The sequence below is a fragment of the Crocuta crocuta genome, unplaced genomic scaffold (genome assembly GCF_008692635.1).
Source record: "Crocuta crocuta isolate KB4526 unplaced genomic scaffold, BGI_CrCroc_1.0 scaffold580, whole genome shotgun sequence".
NCBI lineage: Eukaryota > Metazoa > Chordata > Mammalia > Carnivora > Hyaenidae > Crocuta > Crocuta crocuta.
In genome coordinates this window covers 1,981,758-1,996,754 of record NW_027527940.1, presented here as the reverse complement: position 1 = coordinate 1,996,754, position 14,997 = coordinate 1,981,758, and the positions used below count along the sequence as shown (strand labels likewise).

Sequence of the window (14,997 nt, the reverse complement as noted above, 5' to 3'; positions counted from 1 at the left end):
ATTGGGGCCTTTAAGAGATACACATATATACATTTGGATTGGACTAACACTCACAGAACAATGACTATAGCTAAGAACTGTGTGACCACAGGATATATTATCTTGCTGAGCACTGCACTGATACTCCAATGGTATTAATCGTCTGTCTGCAAGAAGCCAGGATGCTATGGGGTGAGGGGCACATGGACCCTCACATATCTGGGGTCAGAGAGAGTTCCTTCTCTGCTCCACCCAGGCTCAACTTAGATTGGCATGAAAAACATCTGCCGCTGGCCTATTTTCTGTTCTCACCCTCCAAAAAGGCTTTCATCTTTTGCAGGGAAGCAGAGTAAAGACATTCCCGAGAGCAGTTGCGGCATGTGTAGGAGACGCTAGGGAGCCTGGCTGAGCCATAAAACTGACCTCCGGTGAAAACCCAGAGCACTGACGGCAGTGTGGGAGGACCAATTCAGTGCTGGGACCAGAGGGCCTCCAGCAGGAGGTAGTGGGTTCTTTGCATCCTGACGGTGGCAGCAGAGACCAACTCAAGAGCCACATGGCTCCCCTGCCCCAGCCAAATGTGGCCTGGCTCCAATCAGTTTCGGTTCTCAGCACATCTGAAACCCTGTGTAGCTGTCTCTGGCAGGGCTCAGGAGACAAAGCATTTCTCAGTGGTGGCACATCTAGCTTTCCAGACATTGGGTGGGGCTTTCGATCTAGAAGGGCTAGTGTAATTGATGACATCCTTTCCTGAGCAGGCCCGAGATTTGCTAGGATCACCCCATGCTTCTGAGAGAAGCAGAGGATTCACCCACCTGCTTAGCAACCCTGGCCAGCTGAAGTCTGGCTTCTGGTGGATGGAGAAAAGCAGGGACCAGGCCAGGGCTGGTCTGAAAAGGCAGGTGTAAGGAAATTTAGGCATGCACTTTGCTACCAACCTAGAATGCCTGAAATATCTGGCAAACTGGCAAAGAAGACCCTTCTTTGAAAGAAGTAGAGTGAACTTTAGGATAAATTCAGGCGCTGGAAGAGGTCTGCTTGTCTGATGACTGGAGTGGGATTAGGCTATGAAAACAGCCAGGATATTTGTTCATCTGTGCTTTGAAAGAACATGGTACTCTGCAGCTGAACAAGTATTCTATTTGATGTCCTTTGCATCAGGGCCTTCACTGGGCAGGACCCAAAGAGTTGGGGCCACAACGTAAGGACAGGGAGCCCTGTGTGGAGGCAGCCAGGGCTAAGGCAGGGAACTTAGGAGTGAGGGCTTACGGGATCCTTCCGTGTGGATGGTGAAAATGCAAGACAGATGCTAAAGAAGTGGGGTCTGTGGTTCCAAGGGGCTGCAAGAGTCCACTTTGAACAAAGACTTATATCTTCCTTTACAACGTGGTATGCTCTGTCCCAGCTCCTGAAGGCTCCTTTCGCAGTTCTGAGGGCATTTTCTGGGGTGCAATTCCAGGCTGTGTCCTTGCTTCTACCTTAGCTGACATGATTATGCATGGGTTAGGCGGCCCGTGGGTTTTCTGGCTTTGCAGTAAGATCTGATCTAATTTCAAGCTCACACACGGCAAAGAAGGCTGTAGAAGTCTTTTTGGAACTATAAAACACAGGGGGGTGCGGCCTGTGGGGCAAGGGCTAGATCTACTCTGTATTGTCCAGATCAGGCAAAGAGAAAGGCTCAGGTGGAGAGAGGTTTCTGGGAGCTGGGGGAGGGAGCCACATCACGTACCTCAGTTCTCTGGTGCTTGGCATAGTGCCGGTCAGACAATGGGCACTTGAGAAATACTGTGGTGAATCAATCAGATTCTACCACTGGATCTGGGCTGACTTACATGTGAGTCGGGGCCCTGGGGAAGTCACTTCACTTGGTGACTTATTCCCTACCTATAAAGTGTGCTCCTTGCATAGCGTGTTTATGTTTTTTATTCTTCTGGCTAGTCTGTTTTAAGGGTGGAGAGATTTTTTTTTTAAATGGTCATTTATTTCTGAGAGAGAGAGAGCACAGGAGGGACAGAGGGAGAGGGAGACAGAGGATCCAGAAGGGGCTTGGCACTGACAGCAGAGAGCCTGATGCAGGGCTCAAACTCACAAACCATGAGACCATGACCCAAGCTGAAGCTGAACACTTAATCGACCTAGCCACCCAGGTGTCCCAACGATGGAGTTATTAAAAATCACGGGAACTCACATTGTAAACAAAAGCCTCTAGAGAGACATGTAGAGGATAGAAAATTAGAAAATTGTCTCTAATGTGGTTACTTCTCAAATATGACCATTTTTAATAACTTACTGGCTAACAGTGCTACATTTTCTCATTATCATTCCTCTGTTTTAGAAGTAGGCAATCAGTTTTAAGAATTCATGTGTTTTTCCATCAAAGACAATAAAGCCACTTAATGAAAGAATAAAATATGCAATCTGCAAACATTTTCACTTTTCCTGAATTGGGTCCTTGAGCAGAAGTAGGCCACCCACTTTTGATATAGAAAGTTTGCTTTGCTTGTCAACTAGAAGGAAACAAAAAGCTGGGAGAGGTGGCTTCTGGAAAGAATCCAGAATCTAGATTTGGAAAGATCGTACTGGTATAATGCCAATCAGAAATTATGTCATGTTAAAGGCATACACCCCTGTGCTAATGTACAAATGACCTATGGCATGAGGAAAGGCTGGAAGAGTGGCTTAAGTGCCTCCCGTGTGGAAAGTTTCTGTGGGTTTCTTCCTCTTGAGATTAGGGTGAGCCCATGGTGTGATGTAACAGTACCACCAACAGAGCTGATGCCAGTGTTGGCTTCCTGAATGGGACCGAAATGTCCAGAACAAAGGAGCCACCATCTGCTCTCCTCTGCCATGGGTGGGCATGTGGAATGCTGTGCTCCCTTCTAGGAGAACAGGGATAAACTGGTGGCCATCCAGAATGGCTGACGGGGGAAGGGCCAGGGCAATTTGGCCCCCTATAAAGAGACTTGAATGAACAGGAATGAGCAACTTGGAAAAAGAAAGGCTGCCATTGAGTGCCATTTCAAATGTTTCAAGGGTTGGTAGATGGACTGGTTTTGTGTGGTTTCATAGGACATGGCTTTGGACCACAGAATGGAAATTACAAAGAGGCAAATGTTAGGCTCCCAAGAGAGCTGGGTAACAACCTGGCGGGGTCACAGGAGAATGGGCTGTCCAATAAATGAGGAGCACAGGGGGTTTCTCACCCCTGGAAGGGTTCAGAAGGAGGAGAGATGATTGATAACCATTAGAGGTGAGCTGACGCTAAGATCAGTGAGCATTCTTGTGAGGTTATCATAAGAATTTAGAACCAAATACATGGTGAAGACATAAAAGGAAGCCCTAAGGTTCTGAGTGATTACGTTAGCTTCTCTATGGGAGAAGGTCTCCTGAATTCTCATTAAAGGAGTGACCGGGGAGCAGCAAGGAGATGCTGGTAGCCTGGGGAGAGCCCTTCTCTGCCAGTACCAGTGGAAGCAATGATGAGGTCCACACTGTATCTAGCTCACACCTCCCATGAACAAATAAAACCAGGGAGGAAGAGAGAGTAGCTAAAATCACATAGAACTCTCAAGCCTCAATATTTAGCTATAGGAACTGCTTTTGCCAAGGCTAACAGAAATTCCTGCAAGATCATCTCTTCTTATTTTTTTGGAGAAAGAGAGATAGAACGGGAGGAAAAGAGATGAGGGAAGGGCAGAAAGACAGGCAGAAGGATGTATGTGAAGTGGGAGGGAAGGTGAAGGCTTTGCTACTTGGAGGTTGTACATTCAGAAGTGCCAATGTTCACCTACAGTGTCTTGGTGCCATGTCACTATAGCCATTAGCAGACTGCCCTTCAGGGTGGCAGGGTGGTGTCATGACAAGAGCACTGGGTGGGAAGACAGTCCCATCCAAGGCCTGTTTCTCACTTAACTTTAGGCTGCTGAGTGAGCCATGGCACCTCTCTAGCTTGGTGTTTCTTTCTAAAAAATGCAGAGCCGGACTAGACTACTTGGAAGGTTCTCCCCAACTCCTGGGAGCTGTGTCTTTATGATCAGTGGGCACCTGGGCCACGACTCTTGTCCCGCCGCCACCTGGTTTCCTGTAATTCTGGGAAGTTTTGCAGCCTACTTGATGGGGACTGTCCAGCTCTGGGGCAAAGGAACTCTGGGGACAGACAAGCTGATGTAGTAGAGGGAGAGGAAGGAGAAAGTGGAGAGTAGGGAGTGGGTGAGGCACTTACAGCAGGAGGAGATGGGCACGCTGATGGCCAGGATCACCCAGGCGATGTCCATCTTGCTCAGGCAGATGGTGGCTCTGTGCTGGGGTTTGTCCCCTTCGGCCACATGGGAGATATTCCCTGCTGTTCCAGGCTTCCAGGTCCCAGCAGGAACCAGGCGGTTGAGGAAGTTTCCTGTGGCTGTGGACACCACTGTGGAGAGAGGACTGGGCACCCTGTTGGTCATGGTGGGGGTGGCTGTAGCCTCTTCCTTGGCTTGGAAAACAGTGCTTTCTGAGCCCCCGGTGGGGTGGACTGGGGCCTGCGAGGTTGAGGATGTTCCCTGAGGAATCCCCTTGGAAGGGGCTGAGACACTGGCATTGAAGGCAGCCTGGGTGGGCCCTGCGGTGGCCGTGAAGACCCCATAGCTGGTAGATGGAGGTCTGTTGGTGCCAGGGGTGACAGTAAGCCAGGAGTCACTGTGGCTGGGGCCATCCTGTGGGTCACCGCGGGGGCGCTGAGAAGGCACTGGGGCAGGTTGTGGACTGGCAGGGGCACCTGAGGCTACTGTGGTGTCCGGCTCCCCTCCTTGGCTGGTGAAAGTGGAACCACCCCCCTGGTTTGCTCTGCTAAGGCCTGGCTTGTCCTCTGCAGGCACAAGGGGGTTGGTGGGTGGTGCCCACGAGGTCCTGCTGGGCGCCATGGTTATGGCCACTGTCTGGGGCTGTGGTGAGGAAGAACCCCAGAGTGGGTTCCTGGGGGTGAGGGTGGAGGGGTCAGCTTCTACGGACCCTGTAAAGTTGCCTTTGTAGATCTGAAAGATTTTCCCCAGGGGGCGCTTCTGCCCCAGATGTGTGGAGCTCTGATTTCGTCCCCGCTGGCCTTCTTTCCTCCCAGAGTGGCCACCAGGTGCAGGCAGGACAGAGCGTGATGAACTGCTAGCCCCCTTTCGGGAAGAGCCTGGGGGCCTGGGAGGCCTGCGCGTGGTAGCCCGAGTGGGTGCTGTGCTGGGATAGCTGGTGGCTCCTGTTGGCTTTGTCAGCAGGATTGTGGGTGCAACCTCCCCCTGGGGGCGGCCCTCTGAGTGGGAAGGTGTGGTTGCCATGGCAGCAGGAAGGGGGCCTGTGGGCAGGGGGCCTTCAGGGTGTGGGATGGTTGCTGTCGCCATGATGGTGGAGATGGTGTTTGTAGGAGGGTGTCCATCTGGATGGGGTGCTGTCATTGCCATGGGAGCTGCAGCCTGTGAGGAGGGTCCATCCGGATGGGGGGTCAGTGTCACCACAGAAGTGGGGGCAGTTGCCATGGATGAGTGTCTGGTAGAGCTGAGGGATGCTGTCACCATGGTGCCTGGGGTGGTGCCTGAGGGGAGGACCTGAAGAGATTCTCTGGGAGATGGTTCCTGGATGGCAAATACCAGTGCTTCGGTCAGTGCCAAGATCAGGAGGAAGCCTTGAGAAGAAGACAGAGAGAAGAGGTGAAATGCCTGGCGAGTAGCTCAGTCTGGACCTTCCTTACCCATGAACCTATAAAGCCCTGGGAACTCAAAGGAAACATTGGGAGCATTCTGGAGGTCCACGCTCCCATCCAGACCCTCATCAGATACAGGATCATGTGAAGTTGAACAGGTCTGTCAGGTGCTACCCAGCACTTGCCGGGAAGAGGCAGCTAAGCTGAACCAGGACCATCCTTTGCTGAATGCCTGTGAGAGCAGCTTCTGAGAACAGGCTGGGCTGGGTGTGGGAAGAAGACTGTGGCCACTGAGTGTCTGCTACCCCTCTGCAGCCAGGGGTCGGTCAAGGCCAGGGTGATCAAAGGGAAGCTGGCAGCTCTGTGTGAGCCAGCCTGAGTCACATGTAGAACTCTTACGTGAGCAGAGCTGACTAACTCTTATGCCCTTTCTGAATCTCCTATTTATGGACTGGACAAAGGCACAAATGGTCAGATCTCTCTTTATTCAGGTCCAATCATGAGACAAGTAAGGAGGACCTCTACCCTCTCCTCTACCTTGGAGGACAAAAAATAAACAAAAAATCTCTGGCTCTGGGTGAGCTCAATCCTAAAACAAGGCAGAGACCTCTCAGTGCCACAGAGGAGGACAGGCAGGGGGGACAAGGGTCCAGAGGGTGACCAGATCCCATGCCCATACAGCACTTAGCACAGAGTGTGGAAGAGACGACGCACTCTACGATCGCCAGCTGGTTTTATGGTTGTCATTACTGTTAAGTGCTTTTCCTATGGTGCTCATGTGGCTGAACTCTGTCTGTGGAAAATCACTTGTGATGCCCAGCCTTTTGAGTTGGAGGACCTCTTTTGAGCATTAAAAGAAAATCATGAATTTTGCATGATGATCAGTGTCTATGCTTTTGGCTCATTGAGAAAATGCACAACGACAAAAACCTATAAATTTAAAAACACTTCTAAATATATGTGGATTTTATGAATCACAATAGCACGTGCCACATTTTACAAATAACATGCCTTATAAATATGAGACAGAGTCTGTTCAGATTATAAACTGGAAGACTGGCCACCCCAGTAGAATATATGGACTGAGAAGAACTGGTCTCCACTGCTGAGGCTTCTAAGGTCTGACTCTGACCTGTGACCTGTGAACTCCTCCTTGNACTGGAAGACTGGCCACCCCAGTAGAATATATGGACTGAGAAGAACTGGTCTCCACTGCTGAGGCTTCTAAGGTCTGACTCTGACCTGTGAACTCCTCCTTGTTCTTATGAACCCCTTCCTGCTCACTCTCATGCCTTTCCTTCAGCTCTGCTGGCCACCGAGGCAATGGTGGAGATCTGTCACTATCTGATAACTCTTTGAGAGCTGCCACACCCCACCAGATTCAAGCAAGACGAATGGCCAACGCAGGGGCCCTGGCAGTGATTTCTGCCTGTGTGGGATGGTCAGCAAAGCTGCTGACAAGGGAAGACAGGGGCCCTGGTGAGCTTTCAGAAACAGAGAAGGGGAGATCATCCTGAGGCATTCCTTTGAAATGAGGCTCAGGATCTCCACTGAGGCCGCCTCCAACTTAACGTGTGGGGAGGAGTCTGAGCATGGACCAGCTCCCCTCACCTTGCACTTCTAAATTAGTGGGTGGAGGGAGGCCAAGGGACTACAGATTGAACAGACTGTAGCACACACCAGCTCTAGGACTAACAGTCTGCCCTAAGCAACCTATTTTTTTCTAAACTTTCATTGGTGATCTAAACCATGTATCAGCAGTAAGCTCTGTTTATTCAAGTCAATCCTAAAAGCTGTTTACTGAGCACCTGTTCCAGCCCCAGTCTTTCACGCTCGATTTGATCCTCACAACCACTCGACAGGGTAGGAAACTGAGATCTCAGGTAGATTAACTAACATGTTCAAAGTCCCACAGTAGCCACAGAATATGGAACCGAACTGTGTCTAAGATGCCTGCTCTCCCTGGTCAGCCACCAGCAGTGAGGCAGCAGGAGGAAGAAGCTGACAGCAGGCTGCTGTGCTCGGACTCCTCTCTTGCAGCTGAACACCACGGCTGTTCTTACGGCTGGAAGTCTTGACCTCTGATGTTTTGAGGGACATTCCCTCATGAGCCTCTGTTTTACTCATGAGTTCCTTGGTTCCACGTAAGTGTTAAAGATTGAATTGTTTCTCCCAAATTCATATGTTGAAGCTTTAACCCCTAGCACCTCAGAATGTCACTGTATTTGGTGACAGGGCCTTTAAAAGAGGTTTTTAAGTTAAATGAGGCCGTTAGGAGTGGTCCCTAATCCAACCTGACTGGTGTCCTCATAAGAGGAGATTAAGACACAGAGGGCTACAGAGATGCTTGTGCACAGAGGAAAGGCCACCTGAGGACACGGGGAGAAGGTGGCCAACCTCAAGTCAAAGGGGGAGGTCTTAGGAGAAACCAATCCTGTCAGTATCTTGATCCTGGTCTTCTACCCTCTAGAACTGTGAGAAAATACATTTCTGTTGTTTAAGCACCCCAGCCTGTGGCACTTCTGTGTTACGGCAGCATGAACTAAGACAGGTGTCTTACATTACAGATCCCTGAGAAGAAGGAAAGGGAGAGACCAGGGCTTGTGTGAAAGTAGTTTATTTTGGGAAGTGATCCAAGCGGACAACCATGGGGGTGTGAGATGAGTCAAACAGAGAAAAATCAATCTGAGGGCAGGTTATGAGTTGATCATGGTGAGCAACTCCATTTCCTGGGGAACTCTGAGGGGCTGAGTAGGCCGCACCTCAAGCTGTGTGAGAAGAGCACTCACTTACCCAGCAGCTCCCGTCTCCACTGGCCTAGGGCTGCTTCCCGGGTGCTCATCCCTCTGCACTTCCTCACTCCTACACAAGGCTCATAGCCCATGTGGCTGAATTAGAGAAGCCCTGGGCAGAGGGGCTGTCAGGGCATGCCTGTGCCCAGCTGGTGGCTGGTGTGACAGCTGGAGTTAAAATTAAGGGCCCAGAGGATTCCTGGGGCAGAACACCAGATGTGTTGGAGACAATCAGAAACGAGAGACCAAGGACACGGCAGTCTTTTGGCAGCAGCACCAAGGGCAGTGCAAAGCTTTCAGAGATCCTGAATGATCCCAGTGACAGGCCAAGGGGTGAGAGAGGAGCCACCCTGGCCTCCAGAAGAACTTCTGCAGCACTCTAGAGGCTGCAGAGTCTTTAAAAGACTTGGGGAGAGAAATGTTCCTGACTTTCCCACCAGGAGCATTCCAGGGGCTACACTCCCTCCCCCCGCTGGGAAGTATGTGACTATGATCTTTCTTGCTCTAAGACTTAACAGTGTAAGTACATGTTTGCCTTTGTTGCCTTTTTTCTTTTTTTCCCTTTAAGGTTATCAGCATCCTGTGAGGTTATTTTTGTCTCTGTAAGGACTGTTAAATTACCTCTCAGGCCTTTCTTCAGACTTTAGAGTAAACCTTTGTTTGGTACAATGAATGGATACTGCCATCCTGGGTGCACAGTTTTCATTTGGAGGATGACATTTAACGGTCACATTGAGAGGGTGGGGGGACTAGAGGTAAATTCCTTCATTCCGCAGAAGAGGCAATGGAAAGAGCAAAGTGACTTGTTCAAGAACACACAGCAGGTTGGGGACACAGCCTAGACCACAGCAATTATTTCAAAGCAACTTTCATAAAAATTGCCACAGTGTTGCACTGCCCAAACACCTCCTTCAGCCTCCACTGTTACCTTCACTAAGGAAATAAGACCTGACTTTACCTCTCCTCCTTGGCATAAAAGGTTAATAACTGAATGGAAGAGCACACACTGTCACAATAACTGTGCAAGGCCTTCAACCTGGGGCTCCCCTAACAGATGCAAATTTTCATTCAAGTCCCTTTGTGTTGGCCTGCACACTCCTCCCCCCACAAGCTGGGGCTACCGCCTCTCTGAATATCATTTGCATAGATTTGCATAATAGTCTCTGGAGGCTCTAATTCCAAATATGTGAGAGAGACTAAAACTAAAATCTAGCTTAACATGCTTTAAATGTGGAACTGATTTTTAAAGCATCTTGGAATAAGGACAAGTGTGGGGAGTGGAAACTCACAGACTGATGGGTGACCAGATGTCGCAGGAAGGCCTCCTCCTACCTAGAAGTCCAGTGCATACATGATCTCAGGGCCCTAGGAAAGGAAAGGTCCCCCCTCTTCTGTTTATTTGGTTGGCTGCCCACAGTGCATATTGGGCATGATATCTGCACCTGGCAAAGGCAAGGAGGGAGTTGGTGAAGAGAGAAATGGCTAATTGAATGTACTGAGGTGCTTCCTATGTACTATGCAGTGCTTGAAGGGCTAAGCCTCTCCTGATATATTTAATTCTCATAACAACATGATGAAACAGGCACTATAATTAGCTCGCTGTTACAATGGGGAAAAAGCCGCACAGAGAGGTGCAGGAACCTGTCTCCCTTCACACAGTTGGAGAATGGTGAGCTGTGATTTGACCTGGTACCTTGGCTCCAGAGTCTACACTTTTCAACACTTTCACTCAGGGTTCTGCTTGGCACCACACCTTTCCCCATCCATCAGGCTGCTCTGCACATTCAAAAGCAATGATCACAGTCTTTTGGGAACTGATTTTCTATTACTGGTCTTTTGGCTTTTCTTTCTTCTTACCTGTTTTCTTTCAGGGCTCTATATGACACATTTGATATTCTTTTTAATAAGATGGTCAATTAACTTTATCCTGTAAGTAACTGGGGAAACTTGTTGTAGTACAATAAAAGGACTGGAAATCATTGCCTTAATTCTGCTCTTTTCCAATCCTGACATATCATGTATATCACTGTTTAATTTTTGTTTTAAAATTGCTTATACACACACACACACACATTTGTTACATGGAAAATTTTTCCCTTCCACATATAAATAATTCTACCTCATTTTCCTTGTAATTTTAAATGTCTTCATCTTCTAAGTAGAGTTTCCCTCCCCATTAAACTAGATTCCTATTGCCAGACATTTTCCCCATTGCTCTAAACCCTGTGACAGAATCATAGAATCAGGGGTCTGAGAAGTCTTCTGAGCCACCCCTGTCACCCAGCAAGATGGCAGCTCAGCCATCTTCTGCAAGCTCAAGGACACCCCACCCACCTAGAGATAGGGTCAGTTTTCTCTCCACTTGGCCCTTGGTAGGCCTTTGTGACCTCTATGAGGAGCAGAAGGTCACATAGATTCTGCAGGTTTCTCTTGGAGGCCTTTGGCCCCATAAGAAGTCCAGTGGCCTCCAGGCCACCATGTGAAGAGACTGCGTGGAGAGCGAGAGGAAGGCCTAAGGAGCCCCAGCTGTTCCGGCCCCAGACAGGTGTCAGACATGACAGTGAAGAAGCCTAGAGACAACTGTGGTCCCAGCCACTGTCGGGCTGCAACCACACAAGACACTCCAAGTGAGAGCTGCCTCACTAAGTTCAGTCAACTCTAACATTTGGGAACAAAGTAAATGCTTAAGCCATTGTTTTGGGGTAGTTTGTTTTGCAGCAATGAATAACTGAAACACTTAGGAATTTAGCTTCCACATCTGAGGTTTTGACAACAAAAGGAGCGAGTATTCACAGCGTATCAAGTCTGATCATCAGGGAGTTCTGTTCTCAGCAGGGGAAGGAACATACCATCTTGCTAGNCCACGAACCGTGAGATCATGACCTAAGCGAAAGTCAGACGCTTAACCGACTAAGCCACCCAGGAGCCCCGGAAATGGGCTTTTCTAATTCCAAGATTATTACCTTTTAGTTGGAAAGGATGTTAGGACTCTCTGGTAACTAATTTCCTTCTTTATAAATGAGGAGGCTTTCAAAAAAAATTTTTATTAAAAATAATTAAGAAATTTAAAAATATTAAAAAATATTTTATTATTTTAGAGAGAGAAAAGAAGCAGGGGAGGGGGCAGAGGGAGAGAGAGAGAATCTTTAAAAATTTTTTTAAATGTTTATTTATTTTTGAAAGAGAGACAGAGCGTGAGTGGGGGAGGGAGTCAGAGAGATGGAGACACAGAATCCCAAGCAGGCTCCAGGAAAAGTTGGACGCTCAATCAACCGAGTCACCTGGACATCCCCACAATGTCCTCTTTAAATCACTGGTCCTGATATTCTAGTGTGTTTCATCCTCTGAACTTCAGTGTTCCCTTTTATTTTAAAGATCAAACATGAACTCCTCATTTCTCAGACCATTTACTTCAAAAATAAATACGCATCATTGCCTTTAGGGTGTGCTGGACAAATGCTCTTAAGAGGTAACTTATGCTTATGACCTTGGCTTCTTGATGAAATCAGGGAGTTTAGGGTGCAAATCTTTGCTGTTACCCCTCCTTCCAGGTAGTAGCCATGCCTGTGGCCTCCAGTCAGCATGATTTTCCTTGTGCTACATCTCTGGGAAGCTGACATAACACAGCTTCCTAACAAAAACAATATATTCATATATGAACACACATACGTGCATGCATGCACAGCACTGATTCTCTCTTAGGAACAGGAAACAGGCAAGAAGTTGCAGTCCAGGCCCTCCTATCATCTCCATGCTAACATATGGTCAAATCATTTGTCTAAGGTCAAAACAGCTACCATGTAGAAGTGCCAGGATTTAAATGTAGGTTCTCTGATCTTGGCTGGTTGATACCCTAGGAACTGAGAGATTTTTGGCCCAGGAAAATATCCTACATGAGTACAAGAACATTTTATGAAGATAGGCAATGGAATGGAATGGAATGGAATGATTTTGACTTGGGTTCCGCCTCTCTTGCTCAGACTTAAGGAAAGGGAAACATCTCAATTCTGGGTTCTTTCTACAACATCATGATTTCTCCAATTTAGGCTACAAGTTCCTCCAATGGAAGACAGAACCATGGCAGCCTCGGAGTGCCATGGAGCTTCCTGGCCAACCATGCACTTTTTGTGGCATGGAGGGACAGATGGAATACAGCTGGGAGGCTAGTGTATGGTGGCCACAAATTGGAGAATATGACCATTTCCTTCAAGGAGCTGCAATTTTAGAAGGGAAGAAAATCAGCTATGACAGGGGCATAAACCCTTAAACCAAAGACATTCTCTCAAAGACTTTCCTCAAACAAACAAAAATGAGAGTCAGAATTAGGTGGATGAAAAGGTCAATTCAGCTTCTAATAAAATAACAGGATCATTAATATTCAGGGAACATATCACTGACATCATGGGAAAGAATACAAATACAGCCCCGGCTGGCTTGTACTTTCCCAAACTAAAAGGAAAAGGCTAATAAAAAATGTTCCAGCTTTACAGTAGAGAAGAACCTGACAAATACCACCTCAGCCAGGTGATGAAGGTTACCATCAACAGAGATAGAGTCATGGTGACAATATATACCCTTGACATGAACATAGCACTTGACCTCTGTAGTTTTCCTTCCCCTATAACCCCAGTCTAATGATAAGAAAAACATGGAAAATCTAAATTGAGGGACATTCTACAAAGTGTCTGACTGATACACCTCAAAACTGTTAAGGTCATCAAAATCAAGGAAAGTCTGAGAAATTATCATAGCCAAAAGGTGCCTAAGGATATATGCCAACTAAATGTGATATGACATCCTGCATAGGGTTCTGAAAGAGAAAAAGGACATTAGGGAAAAATGAAAATGTGAATAAAGTATGGACTTCAGATAATAATAATATATCATTTTCATTAATTGTGACAAAAGTTTTATAGTTATATAAGATATTACAGAAAACTGAGTGCAGAGTATATAGGAATTCTCTGTTCTACTCTTGCAACTTTTATGTAAGTTTAAAACTACTCTAAAATTAAAAAAACTACTTTTAAAAAGTTCCATGTGGGTCCTGGATGGGGACATAGCTGAAGGGAGCTTTATAGGCAACTTTCCCAGCAACCTGGTATAAGATCATGTGTCCACAGAAGGGACCATGCAGATAGAACACTGGGTAGGGGGAAAGACTGAGTCCCACCCTGCCCTAATGGCAGCTTCTGGCTCCTCAGAGCTTTCTTAACTTAGTGGGTAGATTCTGACCTAACCTAGCTACTGATATGTGCGGAGGCTACTTAGAGAAACGGGAAAAAAATTCCATGACTATTGCCACATCTATCTATATTCCCTCTGATTCTCAGCTTTTTAAATATTTGCGTTCAGAGCCAAAGTGTAGAGTTTGGAGGTGAAACGGTCAGAGAGACTAACAGCCTGAACACATAGTTTTAAAATCTGTTCAAAATCCAACTGAGGGGTCAGGGTAAATTCCACTCACATAATATAAATAGTCACAACTTTCTTGATGCAGGAAGCAGGCTGCATGAAAACCAAAGCTTATTTATCATTACTACAGGGCTAGATTGCCTTACCATTTAACCATGGGAGCCATATAAGGTGTTGGGTTTGGATACCTCCAACCTCATTCAAAATTTCTCCCCATACCCCTTTCCTGTTAGGTGACAATGTATCAATCTCTAAAAACCCAAGTTGTCTGTCAACTTGTCTTGACAAGATCAAGGCCCTTCAGTATTTCTGGTCAGAAATAATGGCTCCCTGTCCAGTGCTCCCAGGGCACTCTGTTCCCATTCATATTGTGGCCCTTCTCCCTACAGAGCCCTTCATTCAAGGGTGTGGTAGGAAGGCAAGAGCCTGGTGGAGGTGGTGGTGGGGGGTGGGGAGTGTCAATGGCATTTAGAATCAATTCTGGCTCTGTAATTTCCTAGTTGTGCGACACCAGGCAAATTAATTCAGCTTTGTTTTCCCCAGCTATGCAGTAAGGATGATAATGCCTAAGGTCAGGGTGCTTTCAGAGGTGGGAGAGGAGCCTGAGAGATACAGAGGCTCCACGCAGTAGTGGCATTCGATAGGTGGCAACTGTTGTTTCAGTTTCTACTACATTTAGGTCACTCCCCTGGGGCTGTGAACTTCTTGAACGTCTGGAGCCCCAGAACTTAATGTTCACAATAATGTTTTCTGAACAATGTGGAAATAAAAGAATACTTAATCTCCTACATCTGAGTTTCTGCAGCTAAATGCTTACAACAGAATTATAGATTATAATATTATAGATGTTTACTTCTTCGTTGACACTGTCAACAAAAGAAAGCAGTAAATAATGTGAGTCCTGTGATGTGGCCGTACAAAGTGTGTGTATGTGTGTGCGTGTGTGTATTTATCTCACTTTTACCTCGCTGGTTTTGGTGGTTAACATTAACTAGTTGAAATGAACACAACGCACGACGGAGTGAGGCAGGGGAAGGCGGAGATGGAACTGCGTCCTACATATCCTCCTAAGAGCCTCTTCCACAGTTGTGCCCATTGTTGCACGTTCCATTCCCAATTACAACAGCAAATAAGCCTTCCTGTCTT

The 14,997-nt window shown here is 47.3% G+C and overlaps 1 protein-coding gene across 3 annotated transcripts in view; it reads right to left on the bottom strand.

Annotated features, from left to right (window-relative positions):
- Positions 1-14,997, bottom strand: part of TMEM108 (transmembrane protein 108) — a 361,675-nt gene that overhangs the window by 11,186 nt on the left and 335,492 nt on the right. For all 3 annotated transcript variants that reach the window (XM_077752298.1, XM_077752299.1, XM_077752300.1), the window contains one exon: positions 4,202-5,626. In XM_077752298.1, the coding sequence (XP_077608424.1) occupies positions 4,202-5,626 (1,425 nt within the window). The remainder of the gene's footprint in view (positions 1-4,201; positions 5,627-14,997) is intronic.